This window comes from Camelina sativa, chromosome 7, assembly GCF_000633955.1.
Source record: "Camelina sativa cultivar DH55 chromosome 7, Cs, whole genome shotgun sequence".
In the NCBI taxonomy this organism is placed as follows: domain Eukaryota; kingdom Viridiplantae; phylum Streptophyta; class Magnoliopsida; order Brassicales; family Brassicaceae; genus Camelina; species Camelina sativa.
This window is the reverse complement of record NC_025691.1, coordinates 3,645,083-3,661,824: the sequence shown is the minus strand read 5'-3', so window position 1 is coordinate 3,661,824 and position 16,742 is coordinate 3,645,083. Positions and strand designations below refer to the sequence as shown.

Here is a 16,742-nt window from a genome sequence, read left to right as displayed (position 1 = left end):
TAAGCATTCTATTCTTTATGTTCGTTCTCTTTTACTTTCTGTACTATTCTACTTCCGCAATTCTTACATACATGCCATCTCATATTACCTCTAACTTAACCATCATTTGACCATTAATCAATTTTTAATAGTTTCTTATGTCATCAAAATTCGAACATTTAAGAAAAAAAATGAATCGAAATTATTTAATATTAATTATATATTATAACTTGCGGTAAAGTTATTTGGTCATATGATTCTACTACATAAAAATCTCACCAGATTTACATAATTCTTCTGAACTACTTGATTGCTGGGAAGAAACTAGTAGTAGTATATTACAATATGGTAGATTTACGAAATCTATTTGCGGAAGGATATGTTCACCAAAAGAATAGTCAAGGTTTGTCCAAGAAAAAAAAACACACAGTGATGATACCTATTTTTTTTTATTATTAATAGAAGTCAGGCTCAAAACGCTGCAAAAACATTATTCGTGATCGACTACTCGGAAATTAATATCATCAAATTCAAATTAGCATATAAAACAGACTCCAAAATAGTCTGGACTTCTATAAATTAAATTAACAAAAACAAGAAGTCTCTTGACCATGTCATCTGCTTATTTATGTGAGGGAATATACTTTTATCTAAAGTCTGTCTTAAAGACCCATTGGCAAATTAATTAGCCACCGGAAAATTTCCCAAACATCGATCTCAAGAACTAGATAATCAATCTTATTACATCTAATTGTGTAAATAGTTAAACCTGACACAAATATTATCAAATGTGTTGATTCCAGTGTTGCATTATATTTGAGATAAACTATATACCAGGTAATTGTTGGTGTTGTGACATGTTTTGATTCGCGGAACTAAAAAGTGTTTAAATTTAGTACCCCACTAAAAAAGCTCGTTATCTTTGTTGGCTACTTGACTCATACAATAAAAACAGAACTAAGAAAGACGTTAACACTTGTTGCCATTAAAGAAAAAGAGGTTTATCATGTTATTATATTTCTCCATTGTTAAATTCTCGTAATATCATCATAAAGGCTTAATAGAATTTATGTTACGAGAAGGAAAAAGAAAAAAGGAAAGAAAATAGAAGAAGACAAAGCTTCGTCTTCGAACGCGTCAATGTTCTTCTCGACGACACGCTTTGAAAGTCTTCTTCGGGTCTCATTTTCTCCATGGGTACATCGGTACATATAATATGAATATATTTTTTAACTTTTCGTACCATATTATACATTTAACTACAAAATTTCGTAGTTAAATCATTTTTGCGAAATCAATGGAAGTCTTTTTTTCAAAAAAAAAAAAAAAAAAAAAAAAAACTTTTGTTACGTGGCTTCAATAATTCTTCTTTTTTACTTTACAATGGGATGTTNCTTTATACCAAAAAATGGAAAAATCCTGGGCCATGACACATCACCCGTAAATGACCAAACCCGATGAAACGATTTGCTGTATTCAAACCACGCGAACCTAATCTTGTTGAAATTAATGCCTCCCAATCTTCAAAACTATATTTCAAATAATACATAGTAACACTTTCAAAAGATAAATATTTCTAGAAAGAACACACACAAACACTATAAATAAAACATCCTTGCTGGCAAAAATCCATCATTCAATTTTGGTCGGTCAAATAGAAAATCCCCCAAAAAAAAAATGTTATAAAAGCATTATTATCATATCTTTAAACTCGAGTTCACATTTCGATATCTACACATATTCACATGGCGCCTATGGTAATGGATCGTCTCTGTTTCGTATTACCGACAGAATCAGGCGAGTTAAAGCCACCGTCGGTAAAGTCTCCGGCGGTGGTTCAAGAAGAGACCAAAGAAGAAGAGGAGAAAAAGAAGAGCCGTGACTGTGGACGTCAAGTCGTGAGTTTAATCGGAGACTTATTCCGGCGATTACACAGCTCAAAATTAGTGAAACGTTTGAATCTTTGTAGCATCAGCGAGAGTAAAGATTCTGTTTCGATGGAGTTTAATAGATCTTTCACTGACATGGAAGGTGTTCAGCTCTCCAGCAAAGTCGGTTGCGAGAATCCAAGAATCTTTGGATACTCCGAGCTTTACATCGGAACTAATGCATTCAGCGACGAGCTGATCCTCGGAAGCGGCGGTTTCGGACGTGTTTACAAAGCGGTGTTACCGAGCGACGGTACCACGGTGGCAGTTAAATGCTTGGCGGAGAAGAAAGGAGAGCAGTTCGAGAAAACGTTCGCGGCGGAGCTTGTTGCGGTGGCTCAGCTCCGGCATCGGAATCTTGTGAAGTTAAGAGGTTGGTGTCTACACGAAGACGAGCTTCTTCTTGTTTACGATTACATGCCAAACCGGAGCTTAGACCGTGTGCTTTTCCGACGACCGGAGATGAGGAACTCTGATTTTAAACCGTTGGATTGGGAACGGAGGGGTAAAATCGTAAGAGGACTCGCCGCCGCGTTGTTCTACCTTCACGAGCAGTTAGAGACTCAGATTATTCACAGAGACGTGAAGACGAGCAACGTCATGTTGGACTCTGAGTTCAACGCTAAGCTCGGAGATTTCGGGTTAGCTAGGTGGTTAGAACACAAGGTTGATGAAACAGAGCCTGATTCGAGTTACGACTCTGTTTCTTCCTTCCGTAACCACCAGTTCCGAGTCGCCGACTCGACTCGGATCGGTGGTACTATCGGGTACTTACCGCCGGAGAGTTTCAGGAAGAAAACAGTCGCCACCGCTAAAACAGACGTTTTCAGCTTCGGTGTTGTGGTTTTAGAGATTGTTTCCGGTAGACGTGCCGTTGATCTTTCCTTCTCGGAGGACAAAATCATTTTGCTTGATTGGGTTCGGAGGTTATCAGATAACCGGAAAATACTCGACGTCGGAGATTCTAGGTTACCAAAAGGATCTTATGATCAGTCCGATATGAAGAGAATGGTTCATCTTGCTCTGCTCTGTTCGTTAAACAACCCAACGCATCGTCCCAATATGAAATGGGTAATCGGTGTACTTTCCGGCGAGTTTTCCGGTAACTTACCGGCGTTACCTTCGTTTAAGAGTCATCCTCTTTATATTCCTTTAACATCTCTAAAATCAACCTCAACTTCGGAGACCACGACGACGACCAGAACAACGACGACCACCAACTCCACAACTAGCTTCAACGGGTCTTCGGAGTCAACACCGTCATCAAATTACGTTACTGCCCTCGAGGATTCCATTTATCAGACGGCGGAGACAGGAGAGAACAGGTATTTTAATTACAACAGCCGGCGAGTGATGTCGTCTAAAGCTTTCGTATTGGACACGCCAAGGGAGATATCGTACAACGACATCGTTTTAGCCACTGATAATTTCTCCGACGCTCGTCGCGTTGCTGAGGTTGATTTTGGTACGGCTTATTACGGTTTACTGAACCAGGACCAGCATATTGTGGTGAAACGTCTCGGTATGACTAAATGTCCCGCGCTTGTGACTCGGTTCTCCACCGAGCTACTTAACCTAGGACGGCTTCGACACCGTAACCTTGTTATGCTCCGTGGGTGGTGCACAGAACACGGAGAAATGCTTGTCGTATATGATTATTCCGCGAATCGTAAGCTAAGCCATCTTCTTTTCCATAACCACAAACCAGGGAACTCTGGTTTGCGATGGAAAATACGGTACAACGTGATCAAATCGCTCGCTTGCGCTGTACGGTACCTCCATGAGGAATGGGACGAGCAAGTCGTTCACCGAAACATAACTTCTTCAACAATCTTTCTTGATAGAGATATGAATCCACGGCTTTGCGGATTTGCGTTGGCCGAGTTTTTATCGAGGAACGACCAGGCTCATCAAGCTGCGAAGAAGAAAAGATCTGCGCAAGGGATTTTTGGTTATATGGCACCAGAATACATGGAATCTGGAGAGGCAACAACCGCAGCAGATGTATACAGCTTCGGCATGGTGGTGCTAGAGATGGTTACGGGTCAGCCGGCAGTAGATTACAAAAGGAAAAAAGAAGATGCACTTTTGGTGTTAAGAATCCGCGAAGTGGTCAGTAACAGGAAAAAGCTATTGGAAGAGATTGCAGATATTCATTTAAATGACGTCTATGATGATGAGAGGCAAGAAGTGGCGAGGGTATTGCGGTTAGGGTTGGTTTGCACAAGAACGGATCCAAAGCTAAGACCTAACATTAGCCAAGTGGTGAGTATATTGGATGGAAGTGAGAAGTTCTTCAAAGAGGAAGGAGGAAAGGAAGGTGATGTGAGCCGCAAGCAAATGTATGAGTCGTCTATGTTGATGATTAGACAAATGCAGGCCCTTGGGATTCATTGAGTAATGTATAGGATAGGACAAGTGTCAGGGATGTTTATGTAATCAGATTTTCAATACAAGTGCCGTTGATGCCTCTTTTTTCAATTCAGTTAAATACTATTGGACGAAAATCATCGAAATTGACAAAACCAAACGACAAAGAGAAAACTAAGAAAGAGGAGGAGGAAAAACAAGATGGCCTCCATTTTAAGAACAACAACACCTTTCTAGTGGGTTTAGGATCGAATTAAAGCTCTAATACCATGATCTTTTTTTCTAAGGTGAGACATTAAGACTTCTATCTAATACGAAAGTTCTTAACTCCCACCCAGTCTCCGACCAACTTGGATTGAGATCGAAAGTTGTAAGACTAAAACTATCAATGTAAAATTTAAGAAAATATATGGTACGTACATAAAACTATAATTAAATAGTTTATACTAAATATCTAAAATTACATCGCACTATCCTACCTAAACCCTTTTCTACAGAAACGTGATTCAGTTTCTTAGTCTTAATCCATTTAATCTAATATTTAATGTTATGAAATTAACAGTTTTATATATAGAAGTATGCAACCATGCACATGAACACAAGTTAATGGTACAAAAAATAAATTAAATGGGTCAATGGGTGTCATCATCATAAAGATTACTAAGTTACTAACAATTTCATATAGTTACCAGTTAGTTTCACACGTAGACGTGGTGCATGAATGGAGAGGATTACCCACTTAATATTCTCCATTCACATATATGGAATTATGGAACTGCAGATTTTTTTTTTTTTTGGTCATGAAACAAAAGAACGCATGTGCAACGTTCAATTACCCTTAAACAGCAATTGCCAAAGTGCGGATCATATATTTTCCTTGTATATTATTATGTCATGTTTAGTGTTTTTGTTTCAAATTTGTATGAGTTAACTTAAATAGTGAGATTACATTTGAAAATTTTCAGAAACTAACCAAATTATATGAAGCTCAGAATTTGCGAAAGTTCGGATAGTAATTGTAGTAGATGCATTTATTACACAAACACTCTATATGGATTTACAGATGAATAAAAAATGCATGATCCATTAGTTTTTGTAATAAGCATAATTATAACTACAAATTACATACTTTTATTTATTTTTAAACTTCATAATATAAAAAAAAATTGTATACATTATTTAGGAAATTTGCTATTCAAAACCGTTTTATAATTGAAACATACGTTAAACCGTTTAATCAGTTGAGCCAGCACCTTTCCAACTTTTTTTTTTTTTTTTTTGTTAAAAGCACCTTTCCAACTTGATACGCTTGATCCACTATAATCCACTTAATCTGCATGGCTCGCTTTATACGCACCACTTGACCCGCCCTTTCCGCCCGAAGTCATAAAGTATACCATTTTAGCACCGCCTTTGATATCATGTGACCCTTCTACACGCCTAGTTTCTCCGATTCCACAAAACATTAATAATATAATCATCAGTGTAGCAAATGAAAAAATAGCAAGGCTCTTGCATGAAGCCATTGTTTTGTTTTTTCTCTATACTATTTATGAATTTATTTTGCTATGAAGATTATAAATTGTGATGTTTTCAAATTTATAGTGAGAGAGTGCTGCTAAATAAAGATATGTTGAAACATAAAGCCAGATCATAATGTATTTTAATAGGGTTTTGTTTATTATTTACCATCTCATTTTTGGTTTGCAGTTTATTTTATTATCTGTAATATTTGACTTAGTTAAGGTTTTTGAACAAGATAGCAAATTTCTCTGCTTCTATTTTTTTTATATTTACAGTTTATTATGTTAATTTATTTAAATAGTGAAATAATATTTTTGAATGTTTGTTTAACATGATATTGTTTTTATGTTAAATTTGAACATTTCAACTCACGCAATAAGTGAGCATCCGACCTGTGAGGTAGTCCAATCAAGCTCAGATACGACTGTTGAGGAAACTAATTAATGAAGAGGAATCATCATCACTCTCTTATGGTGCCAAATTGATTAGGCCTGGGCATTCGGGTACCCGTTCGGGTTCAGATCGAGTATTTTGGATTTTCGGGTTTTCGGGTTTAGAGGTATAGGATCCGTTCGGGTATTTCTAGATTTCGGGTTCGTATCGGGTTCGGTTCGGGTATTTCGGGTTCGTATCGGGTTCGGTTCGGGTATTTCGGGTTCGGATTCGGATTACCCGAAGTTCACAAAACTCTAAATTTTAGTATCTAATTTAGTCTAAATTATTCAATAATACGCAATATATCTAAAAATTTAGAGTATTTTTTACCTAAATTTACTAATATACAGTTTAAATACTTCAAATTATCAAAAATATCTAAAAATATGAAGATTTGAACACTTATATTATTAAAATTATAAATATTACTAATATATTACTACTATATATTAATAATGTGGGTATATTCGGATACCCGTTCGGATCGGGTTTGGGTTCAGGTTTTCGGATTTAGAACCCGTTCGGATAATTTGCAATTTCAGATACGGGTTCTGATCGGATTTTTCGGATCGGATCTTCAGATCTGGGTATTTTGCCCAGGCCTAAATTTGATGATTCGTGTAAATCTTCTGTTTATATATAACGTCTATACTATATTTATATGTAACCCAAAGACAGAGATCCAAATCATTACATCAACTTCGACTGTTTTCGTACATTCTCAGACAACAAACTATACAAGCAGAAACCTTAGAGATGGTTTCGAGTTTATTGGTTCCAAGTAGAGACTGAATACAACGACAAACAAGAGCTAATACAATTGTTCAGACTCCAAAGGATAAAAGATCAAAGAAAACTTGTGAAGGGACATGTTCTTCTTACTACTTAGTCAACTGTGGTCTCTTGTTTCTTCGATAAATAGCTGTTCTTCTTTCTGAGCCGATCTCCCGGTATCTAAAATCCAAGGCCACTCGTGTTTTGAGTCGAGGAACATCGTGCCATAACCGTTAATGTCTTCAAAATTCCGCTACATGGGTCACTGCGAAAAGCAGTGTTTGACACTTCAATGAAGCAGCTGTTGCGTCCTTTACAAGCCTGCAGAAGAGAAAAATGACTTTTTTTTTCAGATAGTCCACAAAAGTCATATTAAGCAATTGCTATGAACCAATTTTCAAGCTATATGTCAACAATTTGTAACCACAATCTTTCTACTAGCTTGCTTATCAATTATCATACTAGGATCTTCATAAGTTCTACTTTGGATAATCAAATGGGGTAGGTTTCCTGTCACCGGATTTTAGATTCCTTCATATGTTTGAAACGTTGCAGGCAGAAGTATGCTTAAAGATCTACTTTTAAATAATATAAGTTTACCTCAGAGACAATTGATAACGAGTTGGATGCATGACATTTCCCGATTGAAAACCTGTGGCAGCTACCTCTCGGAGTCCCATAGCTAGCAAATTCTATGGAGGATATTACATGCCCATCTTCACAATGCAGATGTACTTCTGGTGCCACACTGTCTATCGACATCGTTCCATTCATGTAATCTGGCGTGGACCATTTCCGCAAAGGTGGATAATGCGATTCCGAGACTTGACCACACAGAATCCCAGCAGTCACTGTCTTAACCGATATCTTAAATGGGTTTCCCCCAGTTTCTTCAAAGAGAACGAGTAGATTACTTGACGGCTTTAACCACGAACGTGGTACATGGTACCTGTATGATACAATGATTTTAGGTCAATACCATGGGATTTAATAGTCATTGCAGAGTTATTGCATGCACGTTACCTGGTTTGTGTAGGCTGTCCACAATTTGTTGTGCACTTATCTGAATTGTAGGCTCCCCGATAATCACAAGCTTTTTCACATCCATCCTTTTGGGAAATGATATTCCAATACCTTCCAATATGGTGTCCATTGACCCAAGCTTGTCCCTTTCCCATACTTTCCAGATCAAGAACAACAGGATCTGTTCCATCAGGGGTGTCGAAGTATGTCTAATTCACAAGAAAGAAAAAGGAACAATGAAAAAAAGAAAGTATGTTTCCGAAGAAATGAAAAAACAAAACGCCAACATGTTTCACAGATTTACCTTGTACCACATAAACATCGAAGGTGAAACGTCGGTCTCCAAAGTACTCCACTCAGCTTTTTCGTTGTGTTCAACAGTATATATTTTCTCAGCCTCGCCCTTCAATCCCACCTACAAACATTCAAACGCTTCCACAATGATCTTCAGATTTCAGATAAAGCGAGAAAAAGAAAAACGAATCCACAAAGTTCAGCTTTTTTATGACTCTTATGAAAACCATATACACCTTTACTACACCTGATAGGTCCATGACGATTTTGACAGGTCCATATCTCCATTCTTGAATCCAGTAAGCATCGCTTTGCCTCTAAAACCGGCACCATCCTTCTCCAAGGAAGCACCATAATTCTGTGCCATGACGTGGAAGATTATCACAATTAGCTGTAAGAGAAAAGGAAAAAATAGGTAGTACTGTAGTATATCTTTACCTGCAAACCAACTGTTTGAGTCAACAGAAGTAAATCATTGTTTCCCAGCACAAAACTTACAGGCTGCACTGCCTTCACCCAGTGACCAACAACACTGCCTTTACTTCCATTTAGTAGGAGGACAAAGTTTAGCGTAAAATGAGAGAAAACAATTTCTAAGACTTTGCACTTCATGAAAAAAATTTCTAAGACTTTGCACTTCTTGAAGGCAATTTCTAAGCCATTACACTTCATGAAAGCAACGTGACCCTCTTGTGTGGATATTATAACGAACCACAAGAGACAGCATACACAACCATGTACAGACGCAATACAGGACCAGTGCATATGTACAATTACAGACTTGCATAAAGCAGGAGAAAATGTTGTAAATTACCTGAGAGTTGTTTGTTAACAAACACACGCAACACATCCCTCATGCTATCAATTGACACTGTTGGGTTAGCTCCATTTTTCTTCCAGAACGAGATGTCATCCTCAGTGACGTTTATTCTACAATTGGTTGAGAAAGAAGGAAAGCCATTACAGATAAAAGACAAAGAACAAGTAAATGTCCTAGATTTCACAGAACTACATTTCTCTAAAATGCTGAACTGGTAAAGTATACATACAAGAAACAATTTTCGATAATTCAGTCAAATTTTGATGTAAAAAAGCATCTTGAATATCTATCTTCTACGAATTCTTCCCTTGAATGTTAGACATGAAAAAGAAAACTCAGCATAACTACCTTGTCTTATGCCACAGGTAATCAGACCGGTCTTTTGTAACATTCAAATGCTCCAATAATCCTTGGAAAGTGAAATTGTTTTCACCCCATATGCCAATAGGTTCTTTAAGAGCCATCCATGATTTTGAGATATAAGAAACATTATCGTGCCTCACGACTTTTTGCAGTATAGACATACTACCTAAACGAGGCCTTGCAGACTCAACCGTTTTAACAGAAGTTTGTGCTCCTACCTGCCCAAAAACAGAAAAAAACCCGATAATCTCAAGAATCATCTTGGGTGGCAACCACTATCTGAAGCAAATAAAAAGCCAATTGCCTGATTAGGACAAAAATGTCAAGTTCATAGAATCATAGACCATCCTTTCATTGTTATTATTATTATCATGTTAAATAGGCTGGGGCAGTTTCACATATGATAGCAGAACTTGTCCAATCACGGTGACAGTTTTTTAAGAATTCAGTCACAAAGAAGCATATCGCTGGACGCTGAATGTGGTAAAGGAATTCTCAGACCCCTGGACTAAATTTAAGAAAGACAAACTGCCAACAAAAACCTCTACGCAATTGACCACGCAAATTACCAGTCAAGAATTTATAATACCATAGAAATGTAAATCAAACCTTGGCAGTGTTGAAGGCCACATGTCGACAGTCTGGCAATATACTCACTGACCAAGGTGCTAAATTATATGACTGGCCATTAAATTTCACATGTGCGGATTTATGCTCATCAATGTTTGCGAGAAATGCAGCGCACACCTTTCCTCCAGTCTCACCATGTCCATGATAAATGTGTGCCTGGACTTTGCGTCATTTACAAGTAAGAATCCGGAATCTTCAGCTTATATAATATTAAACCTCATATACGTTGTGAATGGTAACCAGATAACAGACCAGTATTTTGTTCAGTAGACAAATCATATTTATACGTAAATTTTTAAACTAGAAATACCTTCTGAAACTCCCAATAAATGGCAATGAAGACTATCCTTATATCAGAACTAAGTGAAAACTTTGACAGGTAAAGTAGCGTAAGAAAATCTATCTAACAAGCACTGGTCATTATTAACTCGATAAGAAGAGTGAGAAGAGTGAACTCTACTAATGTCACTATATGCAAAAAGCATTAGAGAGTAGAATAATACCTCCTGCTTTGATCCCAGTTTTCTATATTGAGGTGCATCTGCCGCAACAAGGGCAGGTTCACAAAGTTTTATGGCAGCATGAAGATCCTTTAGATGCCCCCATTTTGGCTCGCTCCTCAGACCTTAGTATATGAAAAATATAATTTCATTAGAATAAAAAGTAAGTATATTTTTCTTAGCAATCTGTTTTCCTGCTAGCCTTAGCTTGCACCCACCATATTCATCAAGAGGAGCATCATAATCATAGCTCGTAATGTAGAAAGGACCACCAGAAGTTCGACCAAAGTTTGTTCCACCAAAATACTGCAAACATAAAACAGACTCATCAATATATGCAGCACAAACAGATTGAAAGCAATGAATGCTTACCATAAGCATTCTATAATCAAGTTGAGCAAAAACAATGTCCGCAAGTTGCATATATTATCTCCTACATCATTCAATTTTGAGGGTTCTACGGGAGGATGTAAAGTAAACATTATGGCTTACTTAAACCTAGTTTCTCAACCCAAGGACAAAACCTATGGAACTATTCATTGTTGTTTCTGAATATCATTTGAAAATCAGCTCCAAAGAAATATGAAACAGCAAGATGATGCTGCAAGTGAACTTGGGCAGGAGAAAGTGGAAAAGAGAAATAATAGAATCTAGTGTGTAATTATTGTACCATGTAATAATTTTGAAAGCTTCCTCCGCGCTGATAAAATCTTGCAACTGCAAATGCAAGATCTTCAGCAGGTCGGTGAGGCAAACTTCCACCCCACTTAGTGTACCTTCAAAAAGACAACCTAACATACTCATTTAATCCAAATAACAATTAAGGCCAACTGGTACACTGGCCTTGAAACAAAAACGTCAAGCTTCGTCAGAAGACTGCATGACAAAAAACATACCATCCATCCCAATCCTCTGTCCAAAGTACTGGCTTCGTCTGCGAATTTGGTTTAAAACCATCACAGTAGTATCCGTTGCATGCATCAATCTGAGACAAAAAGAGATTAACAGACGTCAAAAGGATGGTTTTCAAGACAAGGAATCATTTCACTATGTTATGAAAGATAAACCCTTATTGAACAGCAGGTCGGTAAAGACTGGGTATCCCAATCTTATTTTAGGAACATAAAAAAAAAATCTCTATGAAAAATCATCAGCCAGGTGAACAGGATCAGCTACATTACAATATTCTCGGGAGACATCTCTTTTTGTAATGCAGAGACAAGGTAATGCACAAAAATCAAGTTAGCAACATTACAATATTCTCTGGAGCGTCCGTTTGCTTGCACATAACCCACGGAACTCCAGCACCAAGCCCTAGAGCCATGCTAGCTGCCCATTTGACGTAATCTTTTCCCTTCTGCCCGTATGATTTTTCAACATCGCCGTATTCATTCTCAATCTGTATAAGAAAATATCTCAGTCCATGGTTTTCTCATTTAACAAGCTGCTTTAGTTTTACATCATTCAGTTAAGAGGGCTACTAAATCTGAGGCAAGTTATGCTGGCAAACAAAGAATGCCAGAGACTGTCACTAACACCCGCAAAATCATAAGCTTTATAGTAGCAAGACTAAAAAAAGAAAGAAAGCTCACTACTTCAGAAATAAAGTTGAGAAAATACAAAATTCTCATATGACCTGCAGCATAATTATGGGACCGCCTTGCCAACAGAACAGCTTTGCTTCTCTCATCAAATCCACAATCTTCGTTACAAACTTCTGCATCTCATTCTAGAAAATAACAACCAGAAAAGCTATGATTGTCTAAACAAAGCTAACACAGAAGTTGAAAAAATTACAACAACAAAGAAACTGTGAAATGAGAATTCAGGTAAAAAGTGTACCTTAAAAGGTTCATTATCTGTTCGAAACTCTATGCCAGGAATATCACGCAGCCACACTGGGAACCCACTAACGAAGAATTAAAGGAAAAAGAGGAATAAATAGAAAGCTGAATAACAAAGAAAACTAAGAGACACACCAATGGTAAAGAAGAAGAAGAAGAAGAAATTACCCAAAGTTCCACTCAGCACAAACATAAGGACCAATGCGTAGATGGAGATAAAGACCACTTGATCCAATAAGCTTCACAAATTTAACAAGGTCATATCTTCCTTCAAAATTATACTGAAACAACAAGACATAGGAAACTAAATCATCAAAACACTGAGAGCTAACACAATTAATCAAGACACCATACACAAAGAGTAAAAAATAAATTTAGCTAACCTGACCCTTTACAGGCTCATGCCCGTTCCAAAAAACATAAGTTTGAATCACATCAGCTCCACCTTCTTTACTCTTTTCAATGAGATCAGCCCACATCTGAAAAAAAACAATCAACAGTTCTTCTAAGTTCTCAACAAAACCATCAGAAATTGTTGAGCTACTGAAATTAGAAAGTTCCGTGAAAGAGATTAGTTACTTCAGGAGTGGCTCGAGGGTAATGAATTCCAGCGGAGACGAGCATACGCCTCTTGCCGGCGATGATTAGAGCCCGGTGGTCGTAGCTGACATTGAACGGTTTTAAGAAACTTCCCGAGACAATCGGAATATACAAAAGTAAAGCGATGATGATCGGTGGCAGTATCCGCCATTGAAGTGAAAAGAATCGTCGAATTGACTCCGCCATTGATCAAAAGTCCACAGATTTTTTCAGTGTATCTCTCCAACAACAACAACGAACACAAAGAAAGCAAGCTTCACCATTTTTCAGATGATACCCATGTGTTTCTACTAAATTCTAAAATCTCCCCCAAAAGTTTATCAAATTACAATATAACCCAATTTGAAAAAATTGGAAATTAACTTGACAACTAGCAACGTAAAGATTGGACGAACACCTTGGGTATTCTAAGTCTTTTTAAAATCCAAAATATAGAGAACAGTGGGTAAAGAACATGTTGTTGGTTCTTGATGTAGAACTGATTTTGGGTCAGTTCTTGGGTGACGTGGCAACTCGTGAATGGATACAATTTTTTTGCAAAAGAAAAAACATTTATTTGTTTGGAGGAAGTTTTGTTTGTTTTTATTTATTTATATCTTTAATGTTTTTTTGTTTTATAAAAATTTGGTATTGTATTTTGAATTTAGTGTAAGTTTTTTAAGTTTGCAATTTAAATTTGCAATTTAAATGTTATTTTTTAAAGTTTTTAAAATTGTAATATGTTTGTTTGTTTTTTTTATTTATATCTTTAATGTTTTTTTGTTTCAGAAAAATTTGGTATTGTATTTTGAATTTTAGTATAAGTTTTTTAAGTTTGAAATTTAAATGTTATTTTTTAAAGTTTATAAAATTGTAATATGTTTAAGATTATTATATTATTAAATCTTATGATCTTAAACATTTTCTCCCAATAACTAACTTCTTAACAAAACATCTAAACTAATGATCTTACATTATTTTCATAATATTTTTATTCTAAAAACACCCAGAAATGTTCTCCCAATGCAGATGCTCTACCAAACGCAATTAATGAAGCAACAACGAAGATCTTCTTTGTGTATGTTCAGTACTCCTACTCTGATTATGATTTTGTTAACGTTAAAATACTTGAGCTGACGAATTTACCCTCAGGAAGAAGAAAAGGAAATATTGTCTCAACACGACGTCGGTTTATGTCTACCTGAGACTTTGTTTTCGTGAATTTCCTTGGGATCAAAGGAAGCTACTTCCTTTTATTTCCTTTTTCTGAAGTCTCTTTACAGTCTATATAATAGGGTATCAGATACACGCTTAAAGCCTCTCTCTATCTTTCCATTATCCAATATCTACATTTGTGTGAGTTTTAATAACCCTAGCTAGCTTACAACGTTTTGGAGCGTTCAACACTTGATTGAAGAAGATGATGAAGATTGCGATTGCAACGGAGGAGAGATCATCTGATCTTCACCGTTTGGCATATTCTGCAATTAGAGCTGCGAAATCACATGATGATGATCGCTGTTTTGATATTCTACGATACATGAAGCAGAACTTGAATCTCTCTGTCAAAGATCTTTGTCATTCCAATGCGATCCCTCCGTTGGCGAGTCTAAGAGATCACGAAAACCCTAAGTTGCGAATGGAAGCTAATCTCTTGTTCAACTCATGGATGAAGACTCTTTTTTACTCAGGCGGACCAAACTCTTCTACTTGCAACAAAGCCCGATCTAGGTCTCAGGAAAAAACCGCAGAGATTAAACAAATTGATGATGGTGATCGCAAGTCCTTTTCAGTTCAGGCAAAGAAACGTCGACGTCTGGTGAAATTATCTGACTTGAGGGACAACAAGACTCATCTAAAACAACACAAGCCTGATGCTTCTGTTCAAGTATTGGACAAGACAGACGGTCATAGATCTAGACCTCTTGAGACAGGGGAGATTCAACACAAGCCTAAAGGAGAATGCAAGTCTATTGCAGCGAGATCTCTACCAATGAAGCTTTCTGAAAACCCTAGATCCAAGGCTCATGAAACGGGAAAGATTAATTACAAGCCTAGCGTTTGCAAGCCTGTTTTACCAGCATCAAGAACAACTCTCGAGATGAAGAAGAAGCAGACACCTTTGAAAGATTCTCAAAACCGTAAACATTGTCCAGCCTTGAGTTCTTCTTCAAGGATAGTGTCATAAGCAAAAGACAAGATATTAGTAGACTTGTGACTTGACAGCTTTGGTTGTTTATTCTTTTGGTAAATTAGACTAGTGTAGTCACACTTAAATTCCATTAGGCAAAAGCTGTGATTTAGGAATATGTAATAAGGATATTTCACAATTTCTTTTTGTATGGTTCAACTGGAGTGTGTTTTTCTTCTGTTTATATATAACAATTGAATTTGCAGTTTGATGTGTACATTTGTTTTCAGTTGTAGTTGTGAGACAAACTAAAGTTTTCATTGTTATCAGAACATATAAGAAGCATCATTTAAAATGTTGAAGACACTACTCACCATTTATTGACGAAGATGGTTTTAACTTTCTGAAGCCAAACTCAAATCAGGTGTGAAAGATCATTTGGTGAGATTTTTACAAGAGGAGAATATCTGTTTGATCATGAGGCAAAGAGTAATCTATGTTTGGTCCGTGAAGGATGATCCCTACTTGTTAGTAAAGAAAGACTCAGTTACCAGGATGATATAGCACAACACAAAGAATCAGATTCGTAAATTGCAAGAGTTTAGGCAAATTATATCGACATGCTAAATTAGCCGTAGTAGCTAGTTTAACAAAATGTAGCTACTATTGATCATCTCCTTCTCTCCTTTTGCCTCTTCCATCTCCTCTTTCTAAACTGATCAACAATCCATTCATACTAAGTCCAACATATAGGGAAAGAAAAACTTTATAATCTACAATTTTGGCAAACTGTAAAACGAAAGAATCAACCTTTTTATCAAACAAAAATAAGCTCAAACTCTCCATTGACTTAGCCAAAAGGGATCCGTGTATATATAAGTGTAGAGAAAGATAGTGAAGGCCTAACTTAGTGATACTACAGTTAGATCCTACAGTTCGAACCTCATACCTGGTTACAAGTCAATCAAACCGAGACAACGAGGCAATACAAGAGCTGACATATTCTAGGGACGGTACGCAAAACATCAACCCTCTCAACTCCATCATCACGTTCTTCTATCACGATTTCCGCACACCAAATCTTCTTCCTATTATCAGGATTCTGGTTCATATACCCTTCCCAAATAAGCAAGAATTTCCCACCACAGTTACAAAACAAAATAATAAAGGAACTTCTTCATTACAAGACAACAACTTTCCTCAAGAGGAAGACCACAAAAGTCGTGCATTCCCTTCAACGGAGTCTTTAGAATAGTCCCTGAGAGACAGAGTTGGTTTCTTGACAGGTCTATTCACTCCACAGCTCCTTAGCGTTGGACAAAAACAGAGGAATATGACTTTGTGATTCGATAAGTTGGGTACTACAATCAATGCCCTTCAAGAGACCATTAATGGATTCATGAATCTGACTTTCGAGAAAGATCAATAATGGCTATAGTAACTAGAAATCTTTATTCAATGGACACCATATTATCAGAGTAATTACAAAATGCGTATGCCAACAAATATCAAACTGGAACAGTCATTTCTGCCGTATTCAAACAGGAG

The 16,742-nt window shown here is 36.9% G+C and overlaps 2 protein-coding genes across 2 annotated transcripts; one reads left to right on the top strand and one right to left on the bottom strand.

The window, feature by feature from the left end:
* LOC104700174 (receptor like protein kinase S.2-like) lies at positions 1,588-4,398 on the top strand. The gene has a single exon (XM_010415641.2). It carries the CDS (start codon positions 1,725-1,727, stop codon positions 4,302-4,304), a length of 2,580 nt encoding a protein of 859 aa, XP_010413943.1. The 5' UTR covers positions 1,588-1,724; the 3' UTR covers positions 4,305-4,398.
* LOC104700173 (beta-galactosidase 9) lies at positions 6,869-13,314 on the bottom strand. Its single transcript, XM_010415640.2, has 19 exons — positions 13,064-13,314; positions 12,868-12,963; positions 12,653-12,765; positions 12,483-12,549; positions 12,277-12,369; positions 11,896-12,039; positions 11,537-11,625; positions 11,311-11,416; positions 10,859-10,946; positions 10,644-10,765; positions 10,120-10,296; positions 9,496-9,728; positions 9,142-9,257; positions 8,766-8,863; positions 8,575-8,685; positions 8,338-8,448; positions 8,034-8,242; positions 7,611-7,959; positions 6,869-7,331 (listed from the first exon to the last, which is right to left on the bottom strand). The coding sequence occupies exons 1-19, from the start codon at positions 13,268-13,270 to the stop codon at positions 7,191-7,193; spliced, it is 2,670 nt and encodes an 889-aa protein (XP_010413942.1). The 5' UTR covers positions 13,271-13,314; the 3' UTR covers positions 6,869-7,190.